This window comes from Sesamum indicum, linkage group LG11, assembly GCF_026168435.1.
Source record: "Sesamum indicum cultivar Baizhima isolate 11 linkage group LG11, ASM2616843v1, whole genome shotgun sequence".
Taxonomy (NCBI): Eukaryota; Viridiplantae; Streptophyta; class Magnoliopsida; order Lamiales; family Pedaliaceae; genus Sesamum; species Sesamum indicum.
This window is the reverse complement of record NC_142667.1, coordinates 12,037,968-12,053,994: the sequence shown is the minus strand read 5'-3', so window position 1 is coordinate 12,053,994 and position 16,027 is coordinate 12,037,968. Positions and strand designations below refer to the sequence as shown.

Sequence of the window (16,027 nt, the reverse complement as noted above, 5' to 3'; positions counted from 1 at the left end):
AATACAATATACTTTTCATGTAATTGAAGTACAACTTTGAAAAAGAATTGTCTAATACTAAACTAAAGTTAATTAGTTAAAATTCTCTCCTTTTTAAATTTTCAACAACGTTCTCAATTTAATAAAATTGATGATTTTTATTTGAAATTTATGATATTTATTCTTTAATACGTTCTTGTATTTTTGAAAAAAATTTAGCCTGATATTTTACATCTTCATATGTAGTTTATTTAAATTTTACTGTCTCTATGCACTAGTAAACTAAAATTTTCTTAAATATTTAAAATTTCTTTTACCAAATTGACAGCATTGAAATATAATTTTAATTTTTTTATTATCTTATTTTTTGTTGAAAAGTAGTTCATTCTAAAATGATATCTACATAGTTTAGAGAAATTAGAAGTATTAAAATAGCTTTTGTCTCTAATAGAATTATGTTATTTTATAATTAATTATTATTTATTATAAAAATAGTATCTCAGTAAGAATACGAATGACTTTTTCCAACATTAACAAACACTTTATTCAGTTTGATAAATTTGAAATTATGTGTTTCATCAAATTCACAGTCTCGCATCTTATAGATTTTTTTGGATAGTTATTTGAATCCTTCGCCCAATCTGCTTATCAAAAGGCGATATAGTGTTTTTCTTCATTAATTAAACCTCACCATTTATTACATATTGTGTAAGTGAATCCCCTTGACACGCCAAGAAGGCTCACCAATCTCATTTCGCATCATAACTCTTTTAGTTTGCATCATAGCTCTTTTCACATTGCATTATAACTCTTTTCACATGGTATCATAGCTCTTTTCTTTTCATTTTACAACGGGCTATTAAACAAAATCAAGGAGTATACACATCACAATTATATTCAATTTTCACCATTCCCTCATTTTCAAATATCACTATTCTTGTAAGCAGCTAGTAACGTAAAACTATATCGATACATTTCCATTTACAAGCACCAACAACACATCATTCAACCAATGTAATACTTCAATGCAGTTTTTCATTTCACTTTCACAACAATCATTTAAATTAAATTATCCACCACCCATACAATTCCATATAAATCAGTTTTAACACGAGTCACAGACTTACATAAAAGTAGTATTACAAGAAAGGAAAATATATATAGATGATACTAATTATTTACTTACATCGACTTTACAATGCTTTAATTAGCAAACAGACAATTGTTCAGTCCTCTACTTTATCCTCGAGTCCTATAATGAGTAATAATGAATATAATTAGTATATCGAGAATATCGCAATTTCTAAATAGAATATTGAATATTATTCATACAATTTTCAACAATCTTTAATATACATTTATATTGAAATACAAATATCTGTTCTGTTATAATCTAACCAAACTTTCTAAACTTTTCATGTATATATTTAATTTATAAATCAATTCATAAAAATTTATTTGCTCGCACCCCTCATGTTTTTATAACTATCGTTCTTAATAAAATACCAAAATTGAATTATTACGAGAATCTCATATTTTTTTTAATAAGTACAATATTTCCCAAATAAAATTTTCTAATACTTCTTAAATATAATTTTTGAACATTTCTATAAATTTTATATCAATTTCTTGCTACTATAGAATTTAATTAAACCCCAATACTTATAATTAAGCATTTGATTAATAGGCCCGATGAAATTGAGTAAATTAACTATAGTATTAATTAAATCAACAAATTTAGTAATTTAATTAACCAACTATAATATTTTTATATCAAATGTGATATTTAATTTTGCACTAATTTAATAAAAATTCAATTAAATATTACATCGGACATCATAAACTATAATTAGTAAAGACATTAATTAAATAATATTAATAACTTATTTAATCAATAATTTCAAATTAATGAATTCATACCTGTTTCGAAATGCACAGCTGAAAGAATGCCTATTCTATGAAATAAAGTGGATGTGTGTGAGTTTTTCTTATTTGATAGTATATATCAGTATCATATATATGTATATATTGTAACGTTTAAAATGGTGGCTTCCTTCCATCAAATTTGTAGCAGCCCACTCTATTTATATGTTGATTTATCTCTCTCTCTCTCTCTTTTTTCTTTTTTATTTATAATTTTTGTTAATTTATAATTTGACCCCTAACTTTTAAAATTATGTAGTTTAACCCCAATTATTTTATTTTGTATAGTTTCAGTTTAGTCCCTAGGACTTTTAATATACTCATATTTAAACTCATAATTTAATTCTCAACTAAATTTATTTAATAATTGGCAATTAGTCCCACAATTATGTATTAAAACAATTTGCGAATGTTACAACCGTTTAGTCTATCTTACTGCGAGTGTTTACTTTATTGGAGAAGTGATTTAATTGATTTTCAATTGTCTTTTAACTTTTTTAACTGTTAAAATATTTGTGTTACATGATAATTTATTTTATTTATTTTTCAACTTATTTTAACATGAGGTGACTAACTTAATCTCATTTATTTCTATATAGGAAATTTCTCAATGCATTAATTTTTTTTTTAATTTTCTTGAATCTTTTAGTCATTTCCCGTTATATCATAAGGGTATTTTTTTATCTTCTAAGTATAATATATAATTATGATATAATATTAAAAAGAAATTAATATGAGTAAACAAGCATAATGAGAAAAAAAATTATAGGAATAAATATGCATAATGTGAAATACTATTGACAAGAATAAATTAATAATAATAATAATAAACAATAGTATATAACATAATATAATATAGATATAGAGTATAGAAGATTTTGTTCATTCTTTCAGCTTTGTATAGCAATAGCAATAAATCCCACAACTCCACAGACAATGAGCTGATTTCTGTCAATTTGAAGCTTCTACCAAAACAATCTTCTGACATTAAAATGCACAAAATGCAAAATCCAGTACAAACAATAAATGTAGGAGGATGAAAAAGACATGTTCTAAAGCTGAAAGCCAATAAGCTAGCTATAAATTGGCTGTATAGCATTGTAATCATCAGACAGTCCATGCATAAAAATTTATCATCATCATCAAGTTGCTTCTTCCTTAACCTCCTGAATCTTCTCGACAGCTTCTTTGATGTCAGGCCTGCTGTCAACATCAGCCTGGCAGCAATCCAAGCCAATCTTCAATAGTTTCATCATCTCGGACTCGCACTGTTTAGCCCTCTCCATGTTGGCGTCAAATATCTCCATGTTGCTCGCTTCGTCTCTTATCACGGACTCCACCCACGTCGCCATATCCGTGTCATTACTCCTGCCCTGCTGCAGGAAATTTGATGGGAACCGCCCTGTCAGGACTTCCAGGATCAGGATTCCTAGGGTCCATACGTCGGTTTTCTTGGTGATCCGCCCGGTTTGTTTGTACTCGGTTGACTTGTAGCAGACCATGTGTTCCTGTGCGTGTTCTTGATTGACTACCGGCACTAGTCCGTAGTCCGTGAGGAAGGGATTAAAGGACCTGTCGAGGAGAACGTTCGAGGATTTCAGATGGCCGTTGGGAGCGGTTAGGCTTGGGAGCTCATTATAGAGGTATAATAGGCCTTTGGCTACTCCTTTGATTATCTTCAAACGGGTTGCCCAGTTGGGGCATGGGCGACCCCGAGATCTATTGCCTACCATAAGAGATGATCAGCAGACAGATGCATGATGATAATTAGGCTCGTATAGTATAGATCACGAAGAGTAGTTCAGATGTTCTATTCCAAATTTATGTTTCATCTTGTATTCTATTTCATTTATACATGCAAAGTGTATGTGATCATTTAGATTTTAACAGCTCTTCCAGATTTCAGTCGAGAGATATACATTATATCCATAGACCATTTCCGCTTTAAACTGATTTGCAACAGATGCTATTACTGGTAAATAAAACGGCAATTAGGAACGTGTAAGTCAGTAGAGTTGAGAAATTAAGATTACCATGAAGTTGAACAGCCAGGCTGCCGTTCTCCACATAGTCAGCGACCAAGAGCTTCTCCTCTTTCCTGTAGTAGAAGCCCACAATAGGAAGCAAGTTGGGGTGGCTCAACCTGCCCAGCCTTCTCATATGCTCATGAAACTCTTCCTTATTCACATTGTTCATGTGCTTGAATCTCTTCACAACCATCATCTGCCCGTCACCCAGAGCGGCTTTGTACGTCGAGCCAAAGACGCCACTGCCTAGAACCTCAGCTGACGCCCTGAGCAAGTCCGACATGTCAAACTTATCCCTCTCTTCTTTCAGGAAGGTTATCTTAACATTCGGCTCGGACTTCTTGGCATGGCTGTGTTTCTCAGGGGATACCGTCCCTGGAGTGACAGCTCGGCTTGTAGCAGCAGCTCGGCCTTGTTCCATTTTGTCTAACTCCACATAAGCTTTCTGCTCGGCCTTTCCGTATGCAGATGCGGTGGCTGAGGCTGAGGCCGAGACTGCTGCAGCTTCCCCAGGTCCCAGGGGGGCTTGCTTACGTCTGCGGAGGATGACTACTACTACTACCAATGCTCCCAATGCTGCTGCCACCAGTATTGTGACAGGGATTATTGTTCCAACGGACAGTTTGTTTGGGGTAGTACATGATTTCAATGGCGCCCCACATAAATCAGTGTTGCCTGTTTTGGGACAAAGGGATGAAATTATCAGCTGACAGTCCAAGACTTCCAAGTATGAACATTAAAGATCCTTCATTCCCCAGAAGTACCATTTCATAATCTTCTTTAGTATCCAAATATGGCATCTAATAAGGAAGCAAAATGAAAGTAAATGAGCAGCCAGTGTTGAGAATTGCTGAAAAAGGAGGAAGTTATCAATGAAGTTCATATGATCAACATTCACGAATCCATATATAGTTGCACACAACAACAGGGGAAATGTACATATATCCATGTGGAAGGATATGATGAGTTGAACAATATGATTTCTGCCAATAATGCAACCTATCCATCAGTCTCTTCCAGATTCTACAAAGCAAACTCCTCTGGATTTAACTTAGTTCTGATGCTTCCTACAGGTAACTCGCAAAATGACACAATACTACAGCTGAAATCCAGGATACTTTAAAAACTTAGAAGCTTAATTTCACTGTTACACTGGATATTATGGGATGTCTAGAATGCAATGAAAAAGACAAAAAAGAAACGAATGAATTGAAGCAAAAGCAATCAACTCACCGTCAAAAATGGAAGTAGTGAAATTACTGAGGCTATGAGGAATCTCTCCGACCAGTTTGTTGTTGGATACGTTCAACCTTTTAAGCCTGTCTGGTGGAAACTGTGGTATCAAACCTTCAAACTCATTGTTTTCCAGCATCAACTCCATGAGCTTAGGCAGTTCCAGCAACGAGATAGGAATCTGCCCAGAGAACTTGTTGTTAGCCAAATGAAGTTTTTTCAACCCCGTCATCCCAATGAAAGTTTCTGGTTGGATTTCCCCAGAGAACTTGTTGTGCGAAAGATAAACCGTTTTCAGCCCCGAAAGGCGGGCCAAATCCGGGATAGGCCCATGAAAATTGTTGTACATAAAGCTCATAGTTCTCAAGTGGGTCAACTTTGTTAGGGAATCCAAATCAATGACGCCCTCCAACCCCATGTTTTGAAGCTGGAGCCCCCAGACAGCCCCCTCCTCGCAGAAAATTCCAACCCAATTCTCGTGATCGCCGCTGCATGGCGGCTTCTGATTGTTCCAGTTGGACAAGGCGCCGCTGTTCTTGAGAGACTCCTTAAATTTAATCAAGATATCGGCTTCCGACTCGGCGGAGACGGACGTGAGATGCAAGAAAATGATGACGAGCAGAACGATGACGGTGGAGCGGGTGGAGAGAAGGATGCGTTTACGGGCCATGGTGATGGATCGGGGTACGGCGCACTCGTGGGCGCGCGCCCCCGGAAGAAAACTGTGGGGAATGCGGATATATGGGTTGATCGGCTGAGAGCAGAGAATGATTAATTGATGCAGGAGAATCAAAATGAAAGAGATGGAGAGAGAGAGAGAGAAGAGAGAGGGACCAATAATAGTGTGTTTTTGTGTTAGTGACAATTCTCCCTCTCCCTCTGTTTCTTTGCAGCCCACTCTTTTTGTTTTGCATGAGATTTATGCGCTGCGCCTTTGAATTTCTCTCACTTCCAATACAGATTATAGCTCCCCCTCTCCCACCCCCCAACCCAACTCCCCCATTTTCACTTCTGGACCTTTCTACCCTATTCATCTTGTATTCTACTACCATGTACTAATACTATCTCACCTGATCTTGGTCGAGATTCTCTGCGACTTATCCAATGGTGATCTAACAATTTTGGAACTTGGGTTTTAATAAATAATTTAAGTTGCATTAGTGATGATTTGGGCTAAACATACAACTTGTTAAGGCTAGCTGAAACCCTCCGAAACTAAAACAGTTAAGATTTTAAATTGTAAATGTACGATCATAGGATGCAATCTCTCAATAATAAATATATACATGTTAAGTGAACCCTCAAAGTATTTATATATCAAAATATGTATGGATCATATATAAGTAGGACAATCGTCAGATGAGTGCCAAACGGGTCGTCATAAAACACGCAGTTCTATAGAGTGCTTACGCATTTTCGCATTTCTTTGAGGGCATTTCAGTCCTTTGCTGATTTAGTGTATTTTTCCCTATCACCACCATTCTCATGTAACTGAAATCCCAAATTTTCAATATCTAGTTTGGATTAATTTCAGCAAGATAAGAGAATAAAAGACAAAATGGTCAGAATGGATCTCGTTTCCTTGACTGCGTATCTAATGTTTTGGGTCAAGAGGCTGTTGAGTCGTAGAATCTTTATCTAAAACATTTACTATAAATACAGAAGTATCAAATGATAACTAAAAGAGAACGAGTAACGGGGGTTAAATGAAATCGAGAAGTATACAAATGAAGGAATAATGTTAGGCTTTTTAAACTACTTATAAGTATGAATCATGAGGATGCTAACACCTAAAGTCTACTCACGTTCGGTACAATGTGAGACGATTTCTTCGAAGATGAATCATAGTAAAAAATGGGAATGAGATAGCCTCAAGGGATTAAGCAATTTTTTCTGTCGAATTCTGTATATCCTACATCAACGAGACAAAGGCCATCCGGGGGTGCAGGTGGTGCGGTGGCACGCCTACATGTTGCATCCATCAGCTTTAGCAATGCATCATCGTCGGCACCAGCAGCTGCTTCCCTGATTGCGGTTGCTACAAGAACTCTAACCATCTGCGAAATACAAGGAAAGGCAAAATGATCAAATTGGAAATGAATAGAACATGATTCAAAGAGGATTCTGCAGCCAAATTAGTATAGTTTGCCTTTAATTACTTGTAATTATATCCACACGATACGCAAACTTTCCTCATACAAAGCGAAAGAAGTAGCTACCTTCCGCAAGAACCGATTCGCAACCAATTCAATGCACATTGTCTTTGTTCTGGTTCCATCCTTTCAGATACAGAAACATATTAAACCACATCAGGATTAAGGAACAAAAGGTTGATGCAAGTACAGGCACATGATCATGACTATGTGTACAAAGCATGATGCAATCCCATCCCTGTCAATAATCCTCATGCACTTGCAACTAAATGATAGTTATCAAAATGCACTGGCTAGCTCAAACTGGAATCACACCTTACCCAATGTCATGTGTCCCAAGAGGATCCTATAAGTGATACATGGAAAACATTATTCACCAGTTTATTAGCAAAATCATTAAATGAAGGTCAGATTTTTTGGTCATCATGATCATTTGTCTTTAGTTTTTTGAGTAAGATGTGAAGATAAAATACACTAAGAGTCTACAATAACCATTGATTAGATGATGGGCAGTTTCAAATGAATGTGTCCATTTCTGTTGGGCTGTGTTATCTAACTCATGAGAAGTTTATCTTGTTTCTTCTTAGTAACTCTTGAGAAATTCTAAAGGGAAATCAACTGAACTTAAAAATATACTACTAATTTTCACTGTCAAGTGCAATCAAACCTTAAATATCCCTTTCCTATTCTTGTCGAGTCTACAATTTTGTCATATGAATACCGCAGCACTGCATGCAGCCTCTCTAACTGCTTAAAGACATAATAATCCAAGGTTTTTAAAAAATTTACTTGTTCTTTTTTAATGTTTTTACCCATGTGATGTGATAATCAACATAGTCCCAAGCTTAATTCTTTAGAGATATGGATAAACACAACCCTCTTTTTTGAAAAACATGGCAATGAAGATCTATATTGATGACAGGAAAAATAAGATGCAGAAGATTCTGTCAGTTGCCAACCTTAGAACAGGGTAAATAGGCCTCTGCAGCTCGTGCATGGTAGAGAAAGCACTCTGTTGGTGGACCACTGCAATGTGATAAAGAATTGTTCTAAGAAAGTAAATTGTCATTTATTTATTTAAAGAAAACACACACACAGAACAAAGTGAAATTTTAAATTCATGCGCACCACATCAGATCTAATGTATTACTTTCAGAGTGGTTTTTGATGCATATAATCGTTGGCATGACTGCCAAAATGTTTGCTGATTTCTCTTGCCCAACAGAAGAAAACTAGGTAAAGAGAGGATAAATAGGATAGAGGTGAGTGGGATTAAAATGTGTATTATAATTTTATGCAAATAAAAGAAATCCGAATATGTTTTCTGGAAGACATCCAGCTCAAAATTCACCAAAATCAACTTCATTTATCAGGAAACCAAATTGCATAGTTGTTCGCTGAATCTTCAATTGATGCATTACCAATGGTTACAGACTAAGAACAAAACCAAATAAGATAAACCTAAGCTGCATATGATAAGACCATGGCTACAATAGATTCAGATTGGGGTATGCAAGGACCGGACTTGAGGCACACTTGATCATACCAGAAATAATGAGGACATATATTTGTTAAAGAATTATAAGTCATTCATTAAAGAAAAAGGAGAAAGAGAGAGAGAGAGAGAACGATTACAAGTCTTACATGTTTCTTGAGGCCTTAGTATCTCGTGCAAACATCCTGAAGGAAAGTAACTTCCCTTCCAGTTGATGTAAAAGATGGTTAACACGGCTTATTTCGAAAGTGAGTGGTTTGTTTCTAGTTTGTGATTCATGCTGGTCATCACCATCAGTTACACGCGCACAGTTTTCTTCATGAAAGCATTCACCATATTGGCCTTCTCGGCGAACAGTAACATCCAAAACATTTTTCTTGGATTGACCCTCTTTATCATCCATATTTTCATCATTGAAAGGAAATATGTACAAATAGCGTCGCCACTTTGCAGAGAAATTGGGATGAAATTCACGTGAGACCTAAAATATATCATGCACACATCAGTATGATATTAAAGCATTTCCAGAAATTCTTTGAGGTCATGTTCGAAGACTGAACATGAGTATGACTAGGGGACTCATAAATCATGGCCACAAGGTTCATACCGGAGAAACAGAAATGACCCTTATCTTCCCTGGTGCTGCACCATTTACGGCGTCCTTAATCTCTACAGCTGTAACATCTTTTCTCCATGTATCTAGGCATACAAAAAGTAGTTCATTTATGAGCAACAAACTTATACAAATGATGATGGAAGAAAGTAGAACGCATCAATGCCTTATAAAGTATTTATTTTGTGGCCTCCCAGACTCATCTAAGATAGAGGTTTCCGGTCCTGTTTCCATTACCACAATTGTGCCTTTAACCTTACAGAATTGAGGGAAATGCTTCTCAACATTATATGTATAGACCCTAACTTTTGTTTCCTTTGTTAATTTCATCAGCCCACACCCTTTTGCACTGAAAAGCGAAGTATAAGAAACATTAAACAGTCACCATCAAACTGAATAGACATCTAAAGGGTCTCTCAGAAAGGGGGACTCTTAACATTAGTTCATCTGAAAAGCTAGCACCATTCAGAAAGATGACTCTACCAATTCCAAGATCGATAAATGTATATGCTTTACATATATATACATATATACATGTTTTATATGTGAGCAAGAGGGAGATGTAGATATTAAAGAAGAGTGAAACATACAGAAAGAACAAACTTGTTCAAGAGCTGTCACCCCTTTGTCTGTACGCCCAGCGACAACAGCACAACCATCTATTGGTAATTTCTTTTCTTTCAGTAGCTGCACTTTCTTTTCATCAACGAATTTTCCAAGAGATCTTTCAATCAATCTGTATTATAAGACAACAATAAGTTCAAAGCTAGCTTGTGCATGAAGAATGATCATGATTCAACCAAGTATCTTAACCCTAGTTCAAGAAACCAACACTTCTGCAAATATTAGTTCAAGTTTCATTGTTTCCCTTGATCTTCCATTTACAAGCAAATTACCTCCGCCATACTCATGTTCTCATTACCAATCAGGTAACAAATGACAAGAGATAACTTAGAATTGATAATCTCTGAGCATGCCCATGCATAAAACTAGAGAAGCACAATCAGGACACTATGTAAAAAAAGAAACTTAGAAGAGCAGTATTTTTCAAATGTTCAGCATCATTCTCTAATTGTACAGGCTCCCATAGGACAATGTATCTTGGTATGAGCACATTTGTTTGACTGGGACAAGGCAAGTCATTTTACTGTTTCAGCCATTAAAACCAGATCTGCTGGTCCCAGACTCGATCATAGTACTAGTGCTTAACAATGGATGTCCTATTTAGTGAAAGCAATTTCAACAAAACAACACTAGCGGTTCCATACAGAAGGAGCCATACACCAGACTCTTGACCAATCTGAGATATCACAGAGTGTAACTGCAATATCTGTATTTTCTGTTTTTCAATCAAGTATGGAAAATTATGGTTTTTCATCTTTCTACCATTTTCTTTGTCTAACCAAGTATAATCCAGAAAGCAACAAGAGCGCAATCAAGTATAATTTTAGTAACATGAAAAATCAAACTAGTATTTAGAACAAGAGCGCAATCAAGTATAATTTTAGTAACATGAAAAATCAAACTAGTATTTAGCAATGAGTATGCATTATATAGTACCAGAACAGGTTAACATTTTCTTAGGACGGACAAGATTAACCTTGAAGAAAGAGAGAAAAGAGTCATAGTACATTCTGGTAGTCCAACCAAAATACTTATAGTAATCAATGCATGTCTGCAGCTTGGTTATAATATATCAAAAGAATGTCCCAGATTAACCTAGTTGATTATCCATAAGCACATGCAAACTCATGATTGACACCCCATATCTCCATTCTCCAGCCTACAAGGGTAAGATTTTTGTGAGGAAGCTTGACCTTAAGCAAAAACATAGGATTCTTGCATGACATACTAAACTCACACAAATCATAACTAGACAAATGACTCCGACATCTAAATAGCAAGACCGCACTTGTCATACAGATATGTAAGACCCAGACATCTCCACAATAGAGACTGACTCCAGAAACACGATTGAATAAAGCTGAACATATGTTTTTTTCTCAATGTAGCCCGGGAAATTTGGGTTCAACAGGATCATGCCTCTCTCTTTAGGCATTCTTTTCTCATTCGCTCTGGAGATAACTTTGAATAGAAAGTGAAGAACTTCAGCACATTTTTCCTCAAACGCAACAAGTTGATCAATCACTTTGGAGACAACATATCAATTTTTAAAGAGAATAATTCATGAAATTGATGCATTGATATAATGTCAAAGAAGAAACACAAAATAGTAGAACCCATGATCCACAGAAAGCTAGAGCATAGTTAGTCGTCAATCATGAAGGAATTTTTAAATATCAGGTGACATATATGTTATTAGGACATATTGCTGTCTGTATTAATTTGTTTAGCTTATGGAATTAGAGAAATTAATCGAAAACTGGCAGAACGCTTACCCTTGGACAGTGTTTAAACCAGGCTGTTTCTGCCACCCATCAAAAGAACTTCCATGATAAGACAGCAGTATTTTGAAAGTCACTCTTGCCCATCTTCCAGTCCTATCCCCAGCTGGGTTGCGTACCAATTCAGATTTATCACAATCTTTGACGATTTCAGCACCACCATCTACAGCATATGTCTGTGTAAACTTTATTCTTTATATTATATTAAAAAAAAAAACGAAAATCTTTAAACTGTGAAATAAATACTTTAGAACCTTAAAAATTTCAGAATAGATGTTCAACAAGATAAAAACTTAATGGTTTCCAGAATACTGAACGAGAACGATAGCTCTGGAAGGTAGCATGGATTATGCATATTGCAGGAGACTTGTGTTTCATGTGATATCATTTTTACCAATAGCATGTACAAAAGAAGGAGCATTTGAGGTGTTTACATAATTAGCAAAAAATACTAGAGCATGTACACGGAGGAAAAAATGAGTGATCACAAATAGGAACAGAATCATTTCCTACCTGCTAGAACTAGCCATAATTGCTCAGAATTAATTCGCAATGTAGTTTAACCATAATATAGAAGAATGCGACTCTGATTAGCTAAATTGCTTTAAATAGTAGTTGTTCTAAACCCAAAGAAACAAAAATGAATCTTGAAACAAGAATGAACAGTTAAATACGAAAATGTTCAAAAGTAGTCGTTATGAAAAGGCCCACCTCTTTCCCAAACAATTCAGATAGTGATAGGCGGCCATTCACCACATCCAAATAAAGATCAGTAACTTTTTGCCATGGCTTTCCATACATGAACTGATAACTTTCCCTGCCACAGTCAAGAAAGTTACCATGTCACTTAGTTAACATATATTTTGCACGATTGGGTACACGAAATTGAGCATAAGTTGGTCAAAAATACAGAGTTCAGCCCATATAACACCCAAGCAACAATCTATGGACCAAAATATAGTATAGTCTAACTGAGTATATCTAAATGATAATAGACAACTCGAATACAAACAATGCATGACCAACTGAGTGGACCCAACCAAATACATTCCCTTAGCACTCAGATACATAAAAAGCCAACTTAATTGAATCCCGAATCATAAGTCAAAATTGTGAAAAAGCAAAGTAAATATGAACACATGGAATTGCGAATGTAACCGAAAACTCGGATAGGCACACATTTGCGGGTGTAGTGCGTATGCCACACACACACACTAGAAGATCCGAATTGAATAGCAATAGTGTCTGGGAGTGAAAGAGAAGAAGGGTGTTTGCGTAAATCGACTTACTTGGCTGTCCATCTGGAGAAACTGCAAGCATCAGTGTGGTGGTAGTGAACATAATCCTTAGGAGGCGGAGGCGGAGGCAGAGACGGAGACGGAGGCGCAGGCCTTTCCATTATACTTCTCAGACGCAGTCCCGCCACAGCCGCCGGCTGCTTTATCATTTACCTTCCCCCTCTGGAAAGCGGAAACTCCTTTTCCCCTCCCCCCACCCGCACTCTTCTTTTAACCAACTTAATTTGCCTTTTCTCTTCATTTTTATACGTAACCACCATTTGACCATTTGGTTGAATAGTTTGAACATGTTTCTCGACCGCAAATATAATTTGGGATAATTACATCAACCCCTCTAATCTATTGTTTATTTATATAATTATTTGTATTTTTTACAAAATTATAGAAATTATTTCTGATACTAAAAAAATAAGAGTAGTTTATATAACAATACTAACATTTTAGGAGTATGTGTGTAATTTTTTAAAAGAGTAATGAGTGGTTTGTGTAGGTAATAATAATATTTTAGTGGGTGTATGTATAATTATTTAAAAGATAGAGGTGGTTTGTGTAAATAGATCATAAATTAAGAAATATAATTGTCTCTATAATTTATATCTATATTAATATATATCTATTTATACTATTATGCAAAATAAAATTTTTCTACATCTACGAACCATGAAAATCATCAATTTTTAAATATGATAACTATATTTTTCATCAGATAATTTTAAAAATTAAATGTAGTCCTTTTTTTTTTTATAAAAGTAATTTTACGTCATTTTAACACAACTATTATAGGTGGCAACAGGGTGAGTTTTAACCCAAATCCGAGATCCGCCCATCGAAACTTAATTGCAATCTATATTTGTATGATAAATTATTAAATCATAACTCCAAACATCATATTTATTTAGTTTTTTTAAATTAACTATTTTATATTTAATTATCTTATTATCAATTATGCAATTGCCGGGCTAAATTGGGCTTTAAAAGCAAAGAATATACTACAAAACATACTCTCTCTTTTTTCTTTTTTGGAAAAAAGAAACTTCAAATAATTAAATATGAAGTAAGGCTAAAATATTTTGACCCTAGGTCCATATAAACTATAGAGATTTCAAGCCCATTTTAAAATACAGACATTGTGGGGGAGCATTCGGGCAGTTTGAAAGTGCCCACCAATGACTTTTGTGCTTGGAAGTCTTTGGTTCGGCCCTTCTCCTTTTCAAAATTCAAATTTGATCAAAAGTTGTTCTAAAATGAAATAAGATGGTAGTGATGGGTGGGTGAGGGTGTGGTGTGAATCATATTGGAGGGAAAGAGGATTCATTTTTTTTTAAGTAAATTAATTATAATTATTCATATTGAATTGGAATATCTAGTAAAGATCATCACATGAATTATATTATGATTAATAATATCAAATAAACTAAATCTAATCAATATCTACTATTACAGTACAAATAACATTCCACTTATAATATGGGGTTCTAACTCACAATTCTTACGTTATAAAATCTCAACTTCGTCAACTAAATTAGGCTTCGTTAACGAGAAAAGGATGGATTTGAAAAGAGTAAAAAAAGAGAGAGAGATGACGTTGGTTTTTGAAGTGGAGGATGATTTGGCATGATTGATGGAGAATTTAATTAAAATACATAGAAACAAAATTAATGACAATGGAAAGAGACAAAAGGAAAAACAAAAATAAAGGTAGGTTATCACTTCTCAGTCTTTCTTTAATTTAGAATTATTAAAGTATTTAAAATTTAAACGGTCGCTAATCGGTATTATCTTTCTTTAATTTATATATTGTGAAGTCGTATTCACTTTGATAAGTTTGTGTATGAGTTTCCAATCACTTGTACTTCCACAAGCCTTTGTGGGTTTTGGCGATAGAATGAATAATTGGTTTGGAGTGTTTTTATTGTTGTGCACATGAGACGAGATATTATTGCCAAATAATAAGACTTTTATTATGGAATCAATCGTTAATACGTATATAAAACGATATAATCATAGCTTTAGGACAATGATAAGTGTAGTGACTCTCCATTGTTGTAGTTTTGCATATTTCAAGTTTTATTTAATCTATTTCATTAATATATATTACATTGCGATAACTTACTATATACTCATACTAGTTGTTGTAGCACGCAGTTCCCTATGTGATAAATAAAAAAAAACTTATAAAAAGACAAAATCTAGTGTTGGGTGAGGGAAAAAACAAGATCCATGAGAATAAAGAAATGTGGGGTTAGGTGAAGAAATAAAATATAAATTATAATCGTGAGTCATTTCTTTTGTGTAGAAAGTTCATTTATAGCACTATATATTACAAAAAAAGATTTAATTTAATATATATATATATATTTGTGCATAATACGGATTCTACGCTAGTATATATATATATATATATATATATAAATAAAGAGAGAGAGACACATGAGCAAGTGGCCTCCTTAAATAGGAGAGAGATGAGTAGGAATATTGGTGAACAACAACAGTTTAATGAGTTTGTAGACATTTTTGTATTTTAGGAGGGCCTTCTAGAACTCACCCTTTCTTCATCACATCTTTATCAATAACCCCACGTCTTTTTTATATTATCATAGCAAATTATTTGATTGTATCAATAATATTTTAAGTTGTTTTTTTTTTAATTGTGATTTATTGATTTATATATTTTATTCTTTGTGATTTATTAAAATATAAAAATTTATTTATTATATATATGTATGAATGACGTATCATAAAGACTAATATATTTAAAAAATATGCACGCGGTATAGAGTATGTAGACTTTGATAGTTATAATTATGCAGTAGTACCCAAGTTTTATGAGTTTGTGTGTGTATGCGCGTATTTCCTAAAGTAACATATTTATATGTCAAAATGAAACATGCCACAACAAGA

The 16,027-nt window shown here is 34.4% G+C and overlaps 2 protein-coding genes across 4 annotated transcripts; both read right to left on the bottom strand.

Moving 5' to 3' along the window:
- Positions 1–2,828: 2,828 nt before the first annotated feature.
- Positions 2,829–6,132, bottom strand: LOC105173849 (pollen receptor-like kinase 1). Its single transcript, XM_011095741.3, has 3 exons — positions 5,163–6,132; positions 3,936–4,604; positions 2,829–3,628 (listed from the first exon to the last, which is right to left on the bottom strand). Exons 1-3 carry the CDS (start codon positions 5,830–5,832, stop codon positions 3,045–3,047), a joined length of 1,923 nt encoding a protein of 640 aa, XP_011094043.1. The 5' UTR covers positions 5,833–6,132; the 3' UTR covers positions 2,829–3,044.
- Positions 6,133–6,841: 709 nt separating this feature from the next.
- Positions 6,842–13,346, bottom strand: LOC105173848 (Pseudouridine synthase family protein). 3 transcript variants are annotated; one of them, XM_011095738.3, is made up of 9 exons: positions 13,118–13,344; positions 12,540–12,645; positions 11,823–12,004; positions 10,014–10,159; positions 9,418–9,509; positions 8,960–9,291; positions 8,275–8,341; positions 7,382–7,441; positions 6,842–7,219 (listed from the first exon to the last, which is right to left on the bottom strand). In XM_011095738.3, the coding sequence occupies exons 1-9, from the start codon at positions 13,273–13,275 to the stop codon at positions 7,034–7,036; spliced, it is 1,329 nt and encodes a 442-aa protein (XP_011094040.3). In that variant the 5' UTR covers positions 13,276–13,344; the 3' UTR covers positions 6,842–7,033. The 3 variants fall into 3 exon arrangements, with proteins under 3 accessions (XP_011094040.3, XP_088731280.1, XP_020553259.2); XM_088875154.1 differs by having other exon boundaries at positions 11,823–12,020; positions 13,118–13,257; XM_020697600.2 differs by having other exon boundaries at positions 7,054–7,219; positions 8,275–8,364; positions 13,118–13,346.
- Between the last annotated feature and the right edge of the window lie 2,681 nt (positions 13,347–16,027).

Coding starts and splice junctions, on each gene's coding strand:
- LOC105173849 (XM_011095741.3), bottom strand. CDS start 5,832: ATGGCCCGTAAACGCATCCTTCTCTCCACCCGCTCCACCGTCATCGTT. Junction 4,605..5,162: donor CACTACTTCCATTTTTGACG/GTGAGTTGATTG, acceptor GTCCCAAAACAG/GCAACACTGATTTATGTGGG. Junction 3,629..3,935: donor CCTGGCTGTTCAACTTCATG/GTAATCTTAATT, acceptor CTCTTATGGTAG/GCAATAGATCTCGGGGTCGC.
- LOC105173848 (XM_011095738.3), bottom strand. CDS start 13,275: ATGATAAAGCAGCCGGCGGCTGTGGCGGGACTGCGTCTGAGAAGTATA. Junction 12,646..13,117: donor TTCTCCAGATGGACAGCCAA/GTAAGTCGATTT, acceptor TGACTGTGGCAG/GGAAAGTTATCAGTTCATGT. Junction 9,510..10,013: donor TGAACAAGTTTGTTCTTTCT/GTATGTTTCACT, acceptor TTGTATGCCTAG/ATACATGGAGAAAAGATGTT.